Source organism: Macaca thibetana, chromosome 1, assembly GCF_024542745.1.
Source record: "Macaca thibetana thibetana isolate TM-01 chromosome 1, ASM2454274v1, whole genome shotgun sequence".
Classification (NCBI taxonomy): Eukaryota; Metazoa; Chordata; class Mammalia; order Primates; family Cercopithecidae; genus Macaca; species Macaca thibetana.
The window spans coordinates 147,402,034-147,422,007 of record NC_065578.1 but is presented as its reverse complement, the minus strand read 5'-3'; the positions used below and the strand labels follow the sequence as shown (position 1 = coordinate 147,422,007).

General features: G+C 35.8%; 1 protein-coding gene across 1 annotated transcript in view; it reads right to left on the bottom strand.

Moving 5' to 3' along the window:
- The window catches only part of USH2A (usherin), an 801,896-nt gene that overhangs the window by 105,409 nt on the left and 676,513 nt on the right, over nucleotides 1–19,974 (bottom strand). The window contains exons 58-59 of the mRNA XM_050780502.1: nucleotides 9,863–10,021; nucleotides 8,118–8,280 (exon numbers count right to left, since the gene is read on the bottom strand). Of these exons, the coding sequence (XP_050636459.1) occupies nucleotides 8,118–8,280; nucleotides 9,863–10,021 (322 nt within the window). The remainder of the gene's footprint in view (nucleotides 1–8,117; nucleotides 8,281–9,862; nucleotides 10,022–19,974) is intronic.

The following is a 19,974-nucleotide window of genomic DNA, read 5'->3' as shown; positions in this document are numbered from 1 at the left end:
ATCATGATGGAAGGTGAAGAAGGAGCAAGTGCATTACATGCAGAGAGCAGGAGCAAGAGAGAGGTGGGTGAGGAGGGGAAGTCCTAGACATTTAAACAACCAGATCTCGCATGAACAAACTGAGCAAGAACTCACTTATCACCAAGGGCATGGTGCTAAACCATTCATAAGGGATCTGACCCTATTATGAAATCACCTCCCACTAGGCCCCATCTGTGACATTGGGAATCTGTTTTTAGCATGAGATTTAGAGAGGACAAACATACAAACTATATTATTCCACCACTGGCCTCCCAAATCTCATCTCTTTCTCACATTTCAAAATGAAATCATGTCTTCCCAATAGTTCCCCAAAGTTTTAACTGATTATAGCATTAACTCAGAAGTCCAAAGTCTCAAGTACCAAGTCCAAAATCTCATCTGGAGACTCATCTCCTTTCACCTATAAGCCTGTAAAATCAAAACAAGTTATTTACTTCCAAGACACAATGTGGGCACAGGTATTGGGTAAACATTCTCATTGCAAAAGGGAGAAATTGGCTAAAAGAAAGGGGCTATAGGGACCATACATGTCTGAGACCTGGTAGGAAGACATTAAACCTTAAAGCTCCAAAATAATCTCCATTAACTCCATGTCCCACTCCAGGACACACTGCTGCAAGCACTAGGCTCCTCAGGCTTTGGGTAGCTTCACCCCTGTGGTTTTGCAGAATGCAGCCCCTGTGGCTGCTCTCACACATTGGAGTCGAATGCGTATGGCTTTTTTCAGGATTCAAGCTGTCCATGGTTTCTGGGACCTAGAGAGAAGTGGCCCCCTTCCAACAGCTCCATCAGACAGTGCCCTGATGGAGACTCTGTATGGTGGCTCCAACACCACACTTGCCCTCTGCACTGCCCTAGTAGAGTTTCTCTGTGAAGGCTTCACCCCTGTGGCAGGCTTCTGCCTGGGCACCCAGGCTTTCTCACATATCCTCTGAAATCTAGGGGGAAGTTGCCAAGGGCTCCTTCATGCCTGCATTCTGTGCATCTGCTAACTTAACACTACACAGCACCTACCTGCAATGTATCTGAGGCCCTTTGAGCTGCAGCTGCAGCAAGAGTAGTCAGGACGTGGGGAACAGTTCCCAAGCCTACATAGGGCAGCAGAGCTCTGGGCCTGGCCCTCAAAACCATTCTTTCCTCCTAGGCCTCTGGGCCTGTGTTGAGAGGGGCTGCCTGTAAGATCTCTGAAATGCCTTCTAGGCCTTTTCCCTATTATCTTGGATATTAACACTTGGCTACCTTATAGTCATGCTAGTCTCTCTTGAAAGTGGTCACTCCATGGTCTGCTTGGATTCGGTCTCCATCACAGGGCCAGGCTGCAAATTTTGTGAACTTTTACTCTCTGTTTCCCTTTTACATAAAAGTTCCACCTTTGAATCATTCCTTTGCTCCCTATCTGATTTTAGGCTGTTAGAAACAGCCAGACAAAGTCTTGAATGCTGCTTTGTTGTTTAGAAATATCTTCCACCAGTATCCTAGGTTATTACTCTCACGTTCTCACTTTCACAAATCCCTGGGGCATGGATATAATGGAGCCTAGTTCTTTGCTAGGGCATAACAAGGGTGACCTTTACTCTAGTTCTCAATTATTTGCATCTCAAACCTCATTAGCCGGGTCTTCACTGTCCATATTTCTATCAGCATTTTAGTGAGAACTATTTAACCAGTCTCCAAGTAGTTCCAAATTTTCCCTCACCTTCCTGTCTTCTTCTGAGCCCTCCCAATTCTTTCAACCCCTGCCCTTTACCCAGCTCCAAAGTCACTTCCACACTTTCAGGTATGTTTATAGCAACACCCTACTTCTGGTATCAATTTTCTGTATTAGGCTGTTTTTGTGTTGCAGTAAAGAAGTACTCTGGGAGCAGGTGATTGCAGAATGCAATTTTTCCACCATTTGGAAAACCAACTTAATTTCATGCTTCCTCCTCCAGACAACTGCACCAGTGGCAGGTGCCCCTCCTTAACTGTCTGAGTCCCAGCTTCATAGGCACCCTCCTCTATGCATTTACATTTTAATAATTCTAACAACTCCCCTTTGTTCCCTCAGTTCTAAAGGTGCTAGCTGTTTCCTGTAGTGCTACCTCCATGATACCTTAGAGTTCTCTTTTTATGCTTTTAGTTACCTAGTTAACAAATTTATAACTTCTTACTAATTATTTATATTAAATTCCCTCTGTTAAAGTAAGTAGTGTGGTTCCTCTTTCTTCATCAGACTTTGATTATTACAGAAAGTGATGGTGATGTTCACATGAAGAAGGAAATAGGAAAATCGGAAAGAGTGATGATAGATTAGCATCTGGGCTCACAAAATTTATTATTTTGTCTTTAGTAGACCATATGATATATTGATTATAAAAATTAATAGGAAAACACAGATGAACAAAAGCAGAAGTATTTAAAAGAATCACCAATAGCCTAATATTTGGAGATAAGCACTGCTAGCACTATTTTGGTGTTTAACATTCCAGACATTTTTTATATACATATACATGTAAAAATATACTGTATATTTAAAGGAAAACAGAATCCTACCAGGCATGCTGTTATGCAGGCTGCTACTTTTATAACCATGAACCTCTTTCCCTGACTTTAAATGTACATCTACAACTGCCAGATAGATTTATCATTCTAAAGCATGGCTTTATATAACATATCTAGGATAACTTTCTATTTTTATTATGCTTCACATTTAACAGTAATTTTACACATATTATTTCCTTTAATTCTCACAGAATTCCAAGAGGTTAATTATTTTTTATATTCACTATCTTCTCTTCACATAAAAATGGAAAATTAGGGAACACAGTGACTTGCCTAAGGTCACATAACTAGTAAGTGTTAGAGCCAGGCCCTGGAAGTCATATTTTCTGATTACAAATGCCACATTCTTTCCACTATATTACATCGCTTCTCTATTTACCCCCTAAACCTTCAGCAGCTCACATTGCCTCTGAATAAAAAACCTAAACTCCTTAGATCCAAAATCTGTCATTAAGCTGATCTTCTAAATGTCCCCTACTAATAGCAATGACTCCAGTCAAACCTGACCATTCCTTGAATCCTATGCTTATGTGTTAGAAATTTTGCTTATTCTATTTATTTTATTCACTTATGATGTCTTCACCATTAGGCCCTGCTTGTTAAAATCCCTATTTACCACAAGTGAAACAGAATACAAAGTCCTAACATGAACCCGATGCACATGGTAATTTTGTATGAGTGACATTTCAAATCAGTGGATTATGAAATAATGTTGATGAACTAGTTAGCATTTTATAAGAAATGAATTCTTACCTAATTTCCTATAACAATATTCATTCTATATTCAGAAATAAGGAGTAGAGCCATAAAAGTGCTGGAAGAAACAATTAATGTGTTATTTTTAATATGATCATTAAAGGGAGACTTTCTTTAATGTGGAAAGAATATAGACAATAAGAAATAATCCAGTAGAAAATTAGTCTAAGAATTTATAATATATTATACACACCCCTCCCAAATAGAAGATAAATATTTTAAGTAAATGAACAATCTTACTTATAATGATCAAAACTTGAATTAAAACAACAAAAATGTGCCAGTTAAAATATTGAGCTGACAGATTTGGAAGATTGACTCTGTATTAAAAGTTTTCAGAATTAGAAATTCTTACATAAAATACTTGGAAGACAACTTAGGAATACTCAACAATTTTAAATGCACAAAACGTTGACCCAGTACTTCTAGTACTAAGAATAATTCTCTGTATACTTACTGTAAGAATATTTATTAGATAATTGCTGTGGTAACGAAAACTTGAAAATCACCTATCTTGCCATCACCAGGGTACTGGCTAAATAATATATGATACACATCCATATAACAGAATATTGATGAGTCATTAAAAGAAATTAGGTGTGTATGTGTGCAGAACAATATGGACAATATAATTCTTTTTATGAAGAAGAAAATACAAATAGAAAACATTAATGTTAATATATTAAAATTAATCATGTTACTTCTATTAGTGAAAATTATGTATGCCATGAGTAAATCATAAGAATGAATAATAACCTTGGTAATCTTCTCTACTGTTAAAACATTTTTTTCCAACAAATGTATTTTTCTTACAATTTAAATAGTCATTAAATCTTCATTTTATAAGGCCTAGTCTCAATAACATCAACTTGATGAAGTGTTCCATGAATATTCTAGACAGAGAATTCTTCTCTAAAGTTTCTGGTAAATATTTCTTTTTTCCAATATATATTTTATGCTTTCGATTGTTTATTTAGCTTGTCTTCTATCTCCCACTGTAGTGAAGATCATTGGTGAAAGGGCTTAGGTCTCATAGATCTTTGTGTCTCTCTCAGTAGATATGTACATGTATGGACAGATGGATGTCTGTCTTCTGTCTATCTGTATCTATCTATGTAAATATTCATATCTATATCCATCTTTCCACCCAATACAAATTGAATTACATCAAAATTCCTTTGCCTTTGATTCAATGCTCTTCTTTTCTTAGTTAACTCAATCAGCTTAATTATCCATTTTATAAATTGTTTTCACTTTCCTACTTTGAAAACCTTTTCATATCATACAGTCTTCAAAACTATTTCAGATTTTATCCTTTAAAATATTACTAAATACTCATAAGGAAGTGCCATCACTTGTTTGTATTTGTACAGTGTTTACAGGGTGTTTGTATATAGTTTTGTCTTTCAATGTACATTGATCAAGTCTTTTTATTTATTTAAAGAGAAAGCTCAGGAGAATAATAAACCCCATGAAATTTGGTTTCTGTTAAAATTAAAGCTCCTAATGGGAGGAGATTATTTTATTACATGTTTTGTAAAGTCTCAATTTAATGTATTTGATGGATTTTATAGATGGAAGTGATGAGATTTTTGCCACTTGCAAGATTACAGATATAAAATAAAGGGGGAATACTGAAGAATCACTATTACACAAGCCAAACTCATTGAAAGGAGGAAGCAGATGTCCAAGATAGTCTTGTCTATATGTGGTCAACAAACAGATTGCAAAACACTAACTTAAATGTTGGTCTCTATTCTTTACAAAATTTTTTGTAGCAAATCTTTTGTTGTGACTTATGTATAGTCAACAAAGTAGCTTAAATTAACAGATAAACTAAGCAGAGGGAATCATATTAATAGCTTGTTCTTACTAGGTTACTTTGTTTTGTTTTTGAAATTATAGACATCTTCTATCTTTATTAGGGCAGACACTTTTTAATAGGATAATATTTAGGTTATTTTGTTTTGTTTTTGAAGTCATAAACATCTTCTGTCTTTAATAGGTCAGATATTTTTAATAGGATAATATCTAGAGGAAATATTTAAATAATAAAGGATAGTTACAGAAGAGAAAATGATTCAGGGGCTTGGTGAGAAAAGAGTGGCAAACATTTTCAAATGAGATTTACAAGTGGGCTTCCTGCAAGTTAATAAAAATATCTGCATAGGCCAAACCCCATCTTTGGTTTGAGCTAAATGTACTTCCTTTGGTGCCGATAGAAGAAAGAGAAGGCCAATGATGAAGCTGAAATTACATGCCATAACCTCCTCAGAAATACTGCAGGCTGGTGGCTATAACTATATAAAGGGCTCTGTGTAGTCTCAGAATGAAAAAGAACTATGTGTCTCCATTCTATTTCTGTCCTTACAAATTTCTGATTTTTTTTTGCAGCTATCTAAGAAAAATTTGATATTGTTGTTGTCTAAGCACATTTAAACTTCAGCTGAAATAACTGCCAAGTGATTCATGCCTATGTAGGTGAATATAACGATTGTATCTGGAGCCCCAGTGCGCCATTTTCATTTCACTTTAAATAAAAAACAAAATGTATCTATGTCAGTCAGTGCCCTTCTGCTGTACTCAGAGGTATCAAACAGGCTACAATTATGATTGTGAAGTGATTGTGTCACATTGGAGGAAGGTTTATTGCTTTTGAGTCTGCTAGGCAGTAACACATTCTGTTTCATATTACTCTTTATATCATTGTTTGGCTGTGACTAGAATAATCAGATGCCATCAAATGCTGTCAAATTCAATTTACAGTATTTTTCATTGAAGCGGGCTTTCTGCATTATATTTCCTGTTTTCCCTCTCTATAGCTGCCATGGAATAGTCACTGTAATCACGAGCTTTATTTACAAAACTAACAGAGGGAAGCCACGTCCTGGTCTATAACAGATACTTTATTTCCCTTTATTCTGAATAGGAATTTGATGTGCTTTTCTCATGCAATTATCATTAAGTAGATGAAAGAAAACTATTTCAAGAGGGTGGGCATTTTAGAGCCTGCACTAATGTGCTTAGCGTAAAATGTAAATTCACATTAGCCATTTTTACATGTTCATGTGTATTTGAATCAGAAATATTATTCTTCAGATTAATGTTTGCTGAGAAGAAATTTGGCTTGCTCATTTTTGGTAATGTCATTTACATAACCAGAAATGCAATAATATTTTCTCCTTTTGTAATTTTTTCTATAAGCCCTTAGCTGATCACTGAAGACTGATCTGAATCAAAGGATTTCAATATCTACAGTTATAAGAAGAGCCTAAGTAAGTTTCACTGTTTCCAGGGCAGAGGACCAAATAAGGGAAGGCCTGAGGTTGCTGGACACACTAACAAAGGATGTTGAAGAGGTGCGGGGTATGAGGGTCTGAGAGGAAAGGTGTTCTGCTTCGTACACTCAAAGGAAATACATTGGTTTCAGAATGGGATTGGGTTTCTCAATCTGCAAATCCTGTATGTCTACCAATGATTGTGTTTTCTGTCTTAAGTAGCAAGCCATCAGTTGACAGGTCATTTGCCCCCTTGGCTCTTTGCATTGTACTTTCTACTCCCCTCCCTCTCACTTTCTCTATTTTTTCTCTTCTTCTCACCCTACCTACATCTCTCCCTCATGCTCCTCCTTTGCCTGCTCCTTCTCCTTCTCATTCATTATTTATTTAAAGAATACATTAATTTAAAGCAATGTTCATGTTGATCAGGTGAAGACTAGATCAGAGAGCAAAATATCCTTCAAACCAAAATGTTCATGGTCTATCTCTCTCTTCCACTATTTTCTCTCTCTCTCTCAATCTCTCTTTGTCTCTCTCTCTTTCCTCAATCTTTCTCTTCCTCTCTTCCCTATTCCCTCTTTATTTTAGGTAGGTGCACTCAATAAATTCTGCACATGATGGAACAAGCTGCTATAACACCATCTAACCAGTGGAGTGGAGGCTTATTAAAACAGAAGGAAAACTGGAGAGGAGAGCCCCTTTTCCTGCTTATGAAAAGCACCGTCTTTGGAGGAGGAGAAAAACCTTTTTAATCTCTGCATAATAAGTAATGAGAAATATTAGAATTCTTGTCTTGTATCTGGTTTCCTCTCTGGAAAGACTATGTTTTCTTGGTCAAGCAGTGGTCCCCAACCTTTTTGGCACCAGGGACTGGTTTTGTGGAAGACAGTTTTTCCACACACTGGTGCGGTGCAGTTAGAGGGTATGGTTTCAAGATGAAATTATTCCAGTCAGATCATCAGGCATTAGATTCTGACAAGGAAGGCACAACCTAGATCTCCCACACACGCAGTTCACAATAGGGTTTGCACTTCTACGAGAAACTAATGCCACCACTAATCTGACAGGAGGTGAAGCTCAGGTGGTAATGCTTGCTTACCAGCCACTCACCTGCTGTGTGGCCTGGTTCCTAATGGGCCACGGACTCTGTGGCCTGGGGGTTAGGAACCCCTGCTTTAGAGGGCTGTTCTGTCCCATCACTAAATATAAGTCTATGTGGGCTATAAGGTCTCAGTTTTCAAACAGATCTCTATCCAAAATGTTTTATGGTAGTTAAGACTTTTTTCCTTGCTTAATTTGTAAAAGTTTGAGCACCAATCTCAGTCCCCACTGTTAGGTACTACAAACAAACAAACAAAACAAACAAATAAAAAACTCACAAAAACAAAACATGAATTCCCATTCATGCTCTTATGGAAATATAAAACGCACTTGATTCTGCCGTGTTGGAGCAGTACACATTCTTAAATAACTAAAAATAATAGTAACAGCCAATCTTACCTGTAAATAAAGTAGTTGATGATGATTCCATTTGGTTTTTCAGGTGGCATCCATTTAATCTGTATGCAAGCTGACCCCAGTGCCTTAAGAGCAGGAGAATTAAGATCCATTGGGGCTGCTTCAGGTGTTTTGACGAACATCCTACTGCTAACTCCACAACTTCCTTGAAAATAAATTGAGGTCTTCAGTAATTTTTTCAAGCAAGGAAAAGAGCTACATATTCATATAGAAGGGTACTGATATCATGAAAATTATTTTTACCTGTGCTTTTGCATATATACTTGTACATGTGTTTCAGATAAATTTTTATGGGATGTGAACATTTAAATAGAAAATCATTTTTGGAAAACCCATTAATTAGCCACATATTTACATAGACATAAACAATAAGGCATATTCTTGTCTGAGCTCAAGATTCTCTATTTATTGTAGTCATTCTAACCAGAAAGTGATAATGCACTTGAATTTCACAAGTGTTTGTGTGGCCTACACATCTTGTATGCTTTTAATAATATTTTATTTTGCCAATATTTTAAACTTATGGACATTATTCAAACACACAAGAATCAAACAATTTATTTGAAGGATATTGTACCTCCATTGCACAGTTTCAGGGACACGGAGATGCAGATGTTGACTTGCACTTAAATCAATAAAACATTAATTTAAAATTATTTTCATGTTTATCAGGTGAAGACAGATCAGAGCAAGCAATATCCCTCAAACAAAAATGCCATGGTCCATTTTTTAGAAAGTGGACAAATCAACTAGCAATTTCTGATGAGTTCAGCATAGCAAAATTGCAGACTCATAATTCTAACCAACTCCATGAGAACTAGCACTATGTGGAAAGAGAAATTCCTAAGGACATTTAATACAGGAGTTTTAACTGCACATCGAGTCAGATAAATTTCTTTAAGGTGAAGCAAAATGTTTTGTATATTAAGGTGAGTTACATACTTCATTTAGCAAATGAGTGTTATATGTTATAAAACACGTATGATGACATCACATATATCATGTTACATATGATATACACATATATAATATATATAATATATCCATATCTGTTAATGTTTATACTTAATTTAAAAGAGATAAATAAAATAATGTATACCTCTCTTGATTCCCTGTTCTCCCATCCTAAATCTCAGTTTATATTTAGCTATTTATCCATTTGGAGAGAGAAAGGAAATAGGGGAGGCTTTTCCTTAACACAACACAGATACATGAAAATTTCACTGACTACAGCCTAAACCATGAAATACAAGGTGATAGTTTGTATACATGAAGTAGAGTTCAAGGAAGCACTATAAAATATGCACGATTCATTTGGGTATAATTCAACTTTTAAATAACTTCTCACTTCCTCCTCCTGGATAAAATTTAAATAAAGCCAAGGTAAATATATTTTCTGTGAAATTTTTGGAATACTCATTTGTGTTTTATATTACCAGAGACTCCTTTATGTGAGCTAGGTGTTTTTCTTTCAAAGGGCCTTATAAAACAAGACTTTGCAAAACCACCATTTTAATATATTTAAATATTCATGATTTAATGTGCAGAAATGCATAATGCTTCACTCGATGCCAGACTGTGATTTTTCTGGGTAAGCAGTCCACTACAAATAAGAAATGAAAAGTTAGTCTTTGTATTTGGACTGAGAATCTATTCCTTTTTAATGAAATTTTTTAATGAAATACTTTTTCATAAACACCCAGGCCAAATGTCTGAAAGACTTTCACCATTTTGACATGCTTGTATCCTTATCTCATACTGTGTGAATGGAGCCAAATTTTCCAGAAGGGTGGATTGGTGATGACCAACGGAGAAGGCCAGAGGTGTTACACTTCCATCATTGAGTAAGACATTGTACTCCACAGGAATTTTGGGGATGAGGATCCCTTTAAAGAGAGAGAGAGAGAACATAAACAAATTATATATGTACACACACACACATATATATACAGAATGGGCAACAAATGTTTGTCTCTTAAAAATAATGTCTATTTAAAATTTTGTAATTGAGGCCGGGCATGGTGGCTCATGCCTGTAATCCCAGCACTTTGGGAGGTCGAGGTGGGTGGATCATGATGTCAGGAGATCGAGACCATCCTGGCCAACATGGTGAAACCCTGTCTATACTAAAAATACAGAAATTAGCCGGTCATGGTGGTGTGTGCCTGTAATCCTAGCTACTTGGGAGGCTGAGGCAGGAGAATCGCTTGAACTCAGGAGGCAGAGGTTGCAGTGAGCTGAGATCGTGCCACTGTACTCTAGCCTGGGTGACAGAGTGAGACTCCGTCTCAAAAAAAAAAAAAGTTGTAATTGAAAAATAAATTACTTCTTACTATAGCAATTAAAAGCTGCATAAAAGTTAAGTTGGGAAATATTAGACTGTGTATTCCAAAAGTAAGAGATGTGCATAATCGCATAATCTATTTTTAAAAGTGTAATATTTCTATTTAAAAGTATACTCTATTGGCAAATAAAAATGAAGGCACATTTCACTTAAAACATATAAGGCAATTATGCTGTCATATATTTTTTCTAGGCTTACTTACTTTTAAAGTTCATAAAAAACAACACCGATTTTGCTTGTGACAATAATTTTTCTGTCAAGCATTGTGTATGCCTCCTATCTGATATGGATCCTTGACATAACAGCCCATAAAATATCCAAATCATGGTCTACCTAGAGAATTCCCAGTGCATTAATTATTGGGCCAGGACAGTTCACTGTCAGTGAGACTTATGGCCCTAAATACATAGAAAATTTGGGTTCAATCATTGCCATTTTTCACCATTCCTTCCTAAAGAAAGCAAGTCTTGTCAGTTTAGCCTCATCAAAATCTATTTATGTAATTAAATGCTTGTTAAGTTTTATTTGGTCGTGAACAACAGGCATACTTTTTCAAGGACAGGATATGAGTTTTGAATGAAGAATATAACGAAATTTCCTATTACATTTTCTCCTTGATCTGAGAGTTTTTAACATTTATGAGTTTAGTTACTTACTTCTGTAGTACCTACATAAGTCTATCTTTACTCTAGAAACAGTGGAATCTACAGATAACATTACTGAGAAAGCACAGGACTCAATGACCTAAGAGAGATGAAGTCTAAGGAATGAAATGTGGTTTTGCTTTTTATAGATGTGGCCTCTATATTTACCGAGTGGAAGGGCTGGTACAAACCAAAGATGCTCAGGATTTTGTGTAGGATAGATGAAAAAGAGGTGTCTGAAGGAGATATTGATCATCTTCAGAAGTACTGATCAATTGCTTCCTCAGGAAAGGTGCTAGATTGCGTAAAATTTGGCAACCCAGACTGAGAATGTTTATTTTAAATTTAGAGCATCATGGCTAAACTATCTGGAACATTTATTCTAGTAGCTTAAACTACTGACATTCTATCATTGATTCCTAAACTCTTATCTCTAGCTTTCTATCTTTCCTGTGTTACAGCTTTGTATTTTCAACAGCCTACTAGGCATTTCTACATGGATATTCCTCAGAGGCTATAATCTCAACAAGTCTAAAACAGAGCTAGCTATATTTTCCACTCCCAAGCCTGTTCTTTTTCCTAGGTTTCCTCTTTTGGTAAGTCATAATACCATCTTCCCATTTTCCTAGGATGGAAATCTTAGAGTAAGACTTTTAGAGTGGATCCTGCCTTCTTCACTCCCAAACTCAAGTGACTACTAAATTTCATCGATTATTTCTTTGAGAAATTTGGGCTTTGTATATAATCAGCAACAAGGAGACTTTGCAGGTATCAACAAGAAAATGAGAGTCTATCTATATTTTAGAATGATAGCACTGTTGGGAAGTGAATAGTGGCTTAAAAACATGAGAGACAAGACATAGGGAAACCAGTTTGAAAGTCTTTACAATGCTTGCAGAAGTAGTACGAACATGAAGAGTCATTTTATTGCATCCCTCTGTTATGCCAGGCAGCATGAATTATCTCATTTAATACTACTAGAATGTCAACTGTATAAATTAGGACTTTGTTTTCTCCAATGTGGTTCCACTGCCTAGACTTTAGCACAAAGTAGCAGCTCAATAAATGTTAGTTGATTGAATGAATGAATGAACCCTTAAGACAATACTGCATGATAAATACTACTGTTTTTTAAGATGAGAAAACTAAAACTCAGATAAGTTAAATAACTTGTTTCAGATTGCACACTGATTAATTGGAGAAGCTAGGACTTGAACTTAGGCCCATCTGACACCAACACTTATATCACTATACTTATGCTTTTCCTTGATAATGGCATCTTAGAGTAGGACACCTGGGGGAAAAATGACAAGATAGGTTTGAGAAAACATGTGCAGTAAGGCAGAGTCTCTTGGAGACTGTTCCGAAGCAAGGAAACAAATGATGGATAAGTAAGAATCATTACTGATGGAACAAGCATGTTACAGGTAGAAATGTAAAGTTCTGCAGACCAAGTATCCCAACCTGAAATACACCTGCCCTGGAGATTTATGGGATCATGTCAAAGGATATCCAAATACAGGAACAATCTTAGTATCGTAGGTCCTCGAATAATGTTGTTTCATTCAACATTGTTTCATTAATATTGATGAGGAAAAAAATTGATTCCCAGCTGCAGCCACTGTCTGTGTGAAATTTACATGTTCTCCCCATGTCTGTGTGGGTTTTTTATGAGTACTCTAGTTTTTTCCCATATCCTAAAGATGTTCTCATTAAATTAATTGGTGTGTTTGAATGGTCCTAGTCTGAGTGAGTGTGGGTGTGTGTGTGTGTTCCCTGTGACGGAATGGCCTTGAGTTGCCTGGTTAGGCCCTGGCCACCCCTACCCTGAACTGGAAAAAGTGTGTCAGAAAATGAATGAATGAATGAATAATTGTAAAGTAAAGATTCATTAAGTGTGTTACTATCATATAGATGTATAATAAACAATGCTGTACAAAAGCCTTCCGTGAGCTTGCCCTATTTGTGATTGTTTTTTACTAATGAATGGTGGTAAGGGGAGTTTCTTCTAATTTCTGCTCAAAAACATTTATCCCTGTGGCTGTTGTCACTCGCTGATTTGCCAAAACTTAGGTTAAAAAAGATCTTGTTTCTGTTAATCTTTCTTAAATGTATGTATAGCTCATATTTATTTCAGTTTAATATTAGAAGTGTTTTGGTCTTTCTTTGATGATGTTTAGTTTGGTGATGTTTTCGTGACCAGAAATACGCCTTGCAACTTAAATCTTGCTTGTGTCAAGTAGCCTAAGCTAAAATTGGTTTCCTTATACATCTTTTCACTCAAAGTTGAAGTTTCCAAGAACCTATCAATGACATTAAGGACTTACTGTACCTCTTTTTGGAATATCACTTTGATGTGGAAAATTTGGGAAACACATATTTCCCTGTTTGAGGAAGGGGAACCAGCAGAATCCCGTTTCTTTGTTCACAAAAATTGGGTGTGAGTTTTTCTTTCTAAAAGTTCAAGATTAGAAAATTATATGTATGGTGAATGATTAGAACTTTTGCTAGCCAATTGTAGAGTTGAAGACTCTGTAATAGTCACCTCAGAATGGACCAACTGTAGGACAGAAGAAAATGTTTATGCTGATGTGCCAGTGTGCTGAACAAGTATAACTGTTCATACTGTAACCAAAGGACAATGTAATTTTAGTCTCTCGCTATTGCTTTAAAATGAACTCAGTGTGCATTTTCTACCCTAGACATGGATGAAAAGTTGGCCTGACCCACGACACTGCCACTTAGTTTCAGGTAATAAAGAGTTCTATACTATTTTGCTCCACAAAGAAACAGGAAAAGATGCCATAACAAAAATTAAATGCCTAAAAAATAACTTTTTCTCTTTACTGGTATGGTGAATACACGTAAGAGGCCTATTTAAAGGCTATTCTTCCAGGCCTAATTCACCACTCCATGACAAAACTGGCAGTTTTTACTCAACAAGACTGTAATAATTTAAATGAAATTTGAGAGTTGGATAAGGAGAATTGATAATAAAGACCATTTGAGACTCAGTTCATTAATGGATGAGAAAAATTTAAGTACTGTGCCAGAGGTAAAACAAAGAGTAATGTAATCAGGCTTCTTCTTCCTCTCTGCAAAACATATTTTTTGGAGCGCGTTGCTTGAGGCAGTAAGAGAGATTGAAGAAAGAATTGGGGACCCTCTCAGTTTGCAATTTGACCTTCAGCAGGAAGATATGCTTATGGAAATTTCCATCCAGAGTATCCTGGAATGACAAAGCATTCCATATCACATTTTGGGCATTTCTCCCTATTGTTACCCTGCCATAGCAGTAAAGCAGGGAGTAATAAAAGCTGTTGTTTGAAACCACAGGGTTTTTTTGATTTTTGTTTTTTTTTTTTTTCTTTTGAGATGAAGTCTTGCTCTGTTGCCAGGCTGGAGTGCAGTGGCGCGATCTTGGTTCACTGAAACCTCTGCCTCGCGGTGAACCCACATATTTATGATAAAATGAAGAGGGGAAGAATTGCTGGAACCTTGAACCTGTTATTGGGCTTAGTTTTCTTCAGATCTTCCTAATATCCTGAAATATAACAGTGTTATCACTCTTTAGCCAATGAGATTAGTAGAAAATGTTTTCCCAAACGATCAATCGTATAATATATTATTTTTTGGATGAAGACAAACACTGGAATACAATGGCAAATTTACATGAATTTTTAAGATAAAAAGCAAGACGTTAAAGAAATTGCAAGCTAATGATGATTGCTTCAGGCTCTGTTTTCAGACCACCTGGGATTGCATGTTCATCCTGTCTTCTTTGTTCCTAGGACAGTTCTCACAGAAAAGTTTGACAAACACACATTCATAAAAACATGCCATCATTCTTGTTGAACTAGACACACCACAGAGTGGTGTCAGACAGATCAAATCCTTCTTCTGCCCTTATTTCCCAAGCGCCCGCTGCCAAATTAACTAACCTCTATGAATGTTGTCTCTTCATGTGTAAAATGATGATACTAATAGCTACCTCATAGAGAGCTGTGAGGATTAAATTAGAAAATAACTGTAAGCCTTTTAATATATTCTCATAACATAGAAAGTACTTAATAAATGGTCAACATCTCTACAAAACAAAATGGAACAAAATGAAATAAAGAACAAAAAACAGCTATGGCACTGTTTTCATGTGCCCTCAAACACTTTTGAATCCATCTTTCATATAAAGTTGCTATTCCAACTACAAATAAATGTTACATTCATTCAAGTTAATGTCTTTGTAACACTATTTTGTTATCTGGTTTTATTTTTTATGTGTACTTGGATACGATCAAATTGCATTCCTATGAAAATATTGTATTATTCATTCTTAGCAGTAATTTGGAGTGGCATTCCCTCCAATTCATCTGAGGTTGTTTTACTTTATGTCTTCAGTCTGTACCTACTGTTCTGCTTCCAGGCCTTGCATCCTTCAAGAAGAAACTTTTGTTGTAAAAAGGACAGGACTCCCAGGGGATGAGGGAACAAAACTGTGCTTCTACTGCATGTCAAATATAAACATAATCTTAATCCAGATTTAAACATGTCTAGCCAAACCATGAGCATAGAAAATGTATTTTTCACCTCTTCGTTAATCAGAAATAAATGTCCTTTACATATACCTATGAGGTACTGAAACAGAAAATGCTCCTCTAAGCCGTGAACACGTCAAACACTGACATGCATTTAGGAAAGAGAGCCCCCTCCACTGTCATAATTTACAGGACTGTGACATGAAAGTCTCTTGTGTTCCTACAAACCCTATACCATCTGCAATGAGTCTGAAATGACTGAGCCCCCTGGTATTCTGATGACTAAATGAAATGAAATGGGCATATTTGTTAAAGTCAGCTGGGAAGCCACACGAGTTGGTTAGTTCCCGAGTTCATAAATTTATGTCAGAGCAAGAGAAGCAGTGGAAGCTCAGGTGAACCAATTTACCCTAAGTGCAAATGGCAGTTTTGTTATTTGGTGTCAAAGTTACCAGTCGCACAATGACAAGCTGCCATAACACATTTTCTTGTTCACTAAAGAACAAGGATTTTGTTGGTTAATATTCCTTGCAATGCTCCTTTTCATAATTTACAACAACTAGATGCTGATAGGTTATTTAACATTTATGAAGTTAAGATGTAATCAGAAAAACCCTGATTATCTTTACAAATAAAAAAGTTAAATTATTCAACTTTTTTTTTTTTTCTCCATGGCTTCGTTTCACAGCAGGTGCATACTTTACAATGGGACAAGTCAATCAATAATCCTTTTTTAAATCTTTTTTTAGGAGCTGGAACAGGAAAAATTCTAAGAGGAAACTATTAATTCAGTTTGATAGAGGCAGTTGTTTCAAAACACTGGGTTGCACTTAACATGGTGCTTTTAACAAATCGAGCTAAATTCTGCACTATATATGTAGGGGCATCTTGATTAGGCCTTTTGTGGGGAACAGAAGTAAAATAGGACCCTCTTGAACTCATTCATACCAATTGTATGGAAATTTAACATTGGTTGTATAATAGTTATCATTTATGTCTTTTCTACCTTACTAGATGGTAGGGTTCCTGACAAGAGGGACAGTGTCTCCTTCCTCTTTGTAACTTTTAGGGTGTCCAGCATCATATTTTGACCCTGAGTGGGGCTCAGAAATCATTTCCATGTTAGTTACATGAATAGAGGAATCAATTTACCCACAGGCAAATGAATTACATCCCATGAAGTTTTGAGCCACAAATAAAATGATTCTATTGGGTTACTGGGTGGACTGATCCTGAATTACATTGTCTTCATTCATACTTCCTATATATACAGCAAAAATCAGTTTTTTAGCTGTTAAATGGGATTACAGTAGAACTCATGAAAAATCATTTGCTTTAGGCACTGTTTAGGTTGAAAAATATCGAGAAAATATAGAATACTAGTTTTGAGTCAGACTTGGACTCAGACCCATGGTGGGTCAGCCCTGCTCTGACACCTACTTAAAGAATAACCTAGAGAAAATAGCCTGGAGTGTCTAAATTGACCTTTTTCATTAGTAAAATGAGGAAAACAATAGGACATACTACATTAAGTTATCATGAACACTAAATGAGATATTTGTTAATCTCTTAGCAAAATGCCTAGCATATATTAAAACTCAATAATGAAAGATACATTTTTAAATATCCAAAATAAAATGCAAACCACTGAAGTGAGTTTTACATTTTCTTCTGAAACTCAACACTCCTCGTCATTTGGTTATTGCACTTATAAGTTAAGAAAAGTGAAACAACTGTCAATGTTGAATCATCCCAATTAATGTAACGTGAATCCTTTAGAAAGCTAATGTAAATTTTGACTTTAAATGAATAGTATCCGATATAATACACTGCAGCTGATGAGTTAACTGAATGCCAAGATGTCTAATGTCCATAAATAGACCATATTATGGTTAGGTAACCTTTAATCAAAATGATAAATAAAAACATTTATATTTCTAGAGCAATATTAATAAAAATTATTTCTCAGTGAATTGTTGCTAATTCCTTCTTTAATGGAGTAAGATATTAATGTTAAAGGAAAAGCACCAGTATTTCAATACTGTGTGTTAAACCTAAATGACTCACCATCCTCAGTGAGAAAAAGTATGTGTTTAATGCAATGGCATTGTTAATTAGAACATGATTAAGGGCTAGAACAGTTCAAAATACAGTCATCATCTTGATAAATTAGAAAGACTCATTATTAACTTCAGAGTTTAAATAATTTTGAATGTTTAGATTCTTAAACAGCAGGGTTATCTATCTCCGTTTTTATTCTGAGTAAACCATTTATGTTCCATGAAGCATTTGCTATTTAATTTTCCATAATTTTTAACCTATTAAGGTAACATATATCCTTTGTTCTCTTTAATACAAATGCTCTCTTTAATATGAATACAAAAGTCCTGATCCAATGTTGAGAGCTGGTAAAAGGTGAGAGGGAATGTTTAGGAATAAACTAACGTGGTTTATATTACCTGGAGGTTCAAACAATAATGGAGTGTTACCATGCTATCTCATTTACTTCATATAACAGTATAAGGTAGGCATTTAATATCCCCTTGTACAGATGAGAAACCTGAATTTGGGAAACATTATGCAGCTTGCCCAAGGCCAGAGGACAACTAAATAGTGGAGTCCATTCCGTGTTAGAAAACAATATGTCCTTTTCTGAAAGGTGAAAAAAATTGCACATCCATAAGACAAGAGGCAGTCTTTGGAAAATACATGTATGTGCTCTGTTTGTCATTAAAGAAGAAATATCTTTCTGTTTCTCTGCCTCTCTCTCTTTGTGTGTGTGTCTCTGTTTAAGATTAAGTTAATGTAGAGGAAGGATGACTTTAAGAGAAAATCAAATGTTTGAATAATTTTAAATGGCAGGATATCCACAATTTACATTTGACTGCATAATAGATGTGGAGGCTCGCTCACCATTGTGTTCCTCCATTAATTCAGCAAAATTTTTATAAGGATATGCTGTTTGTACATCACCTGATTTAGAGGTTCAAATGATACTCAAAAGGCTAGAGATCTTGATTTTCTAGAGCTTGGAGTGTTTTGGCAATGTTACTACTGACATTTATCAAGAAAGAATAAGGTAAAGTAGATGAGGGTTTACCCGCGAGATAGGGGAATATTTACCAAGACTTTAAAATAGAATTTGGATGATCTCTTTACAGCAATTTGAGAAGTGACTCTCCTCCCCTCCCACCTAACTAAAATCTTCCTGCACCTGGAATCTGGTTTTAAGTCATGTCTATTCCTTCTAGAATGTGGAGGTAAAGCTTTCAGGTTACTACTTCCTTCACACTGCAAAACGTTATTGTTGCCATGTGGATATTTCCCCTTCAGGGGCTCACCACTTTCCACGAATAATTCTTCTGGTTTTGATGCTCCCAGTAAAATATTATTCTCCCAGAATCATTTGGTTTTCACCAACACCCAGCTCTGTTTCTTGGCTCTCTGAGCTACTATTTCAAACATCATAGTTGATCCATCATAAATCTGAGAGACTTTGGTCAATAAATGAAAAGTCGACTTGGATTTAAGGTTACCCCAAAGACAGGAAGGAACTGGTCTTAAAAGGCAATAGCAGACAGTAGACCTGAATTTGAATCCTGGCTCTGCAGTGTGACGTTGAGCATATTATTATATCACTTTTTTGATATTCAAATTTCTTACCTTAAGATGGGGATAATGATATTACCTGTCTCCTAGAGTTTGCATAAAAATTAACTGAGGTAAGGCAGAGAAAGAGCTTATCAGTGTTTGGCACATAGTAGGAGTTTAACAAATGGCAAATACACCAAGTAATATGAATATATGTACATGACATTTGTTATCAGTATCACAGGTACTCTCCCACTGGGTATTGTCACTATTCTCTAGATCTTACCTTTCACTAGTAGGACTTATAAACATGTACTAAGATTTAGTTTATTTATAGCATTGGAACAACAATTTGAAAACTGAAAATCCAGTTAATTGTCTAGGTAATTTTTCGGTTGCCAAGTAACCACATAGACAGTTTTTCTCCCAGCAACTTACCTGTCTAAGGTTACTCTGTTCACATTAACCACAAAACAAAATGCATAGTTAAAAAATCAAATAAAATTTAGCCAGTATTTTGGCTTTAGACCATGAGTATCCAATATTTTGGCTTCCCTGGGCCACATTGAAAGAAGATTAATTGTCTTGGGTCACATATAAAACACACTAACACTAACAATAGCTGATGACCTAAAACAAACAATTGCAAAAAAACCCACGAAAGTTTATGGATTTATGTTGGGTGGCAATCAAAGACACCCCGGGCTTTAGGTTGGACAAGCTTGCTT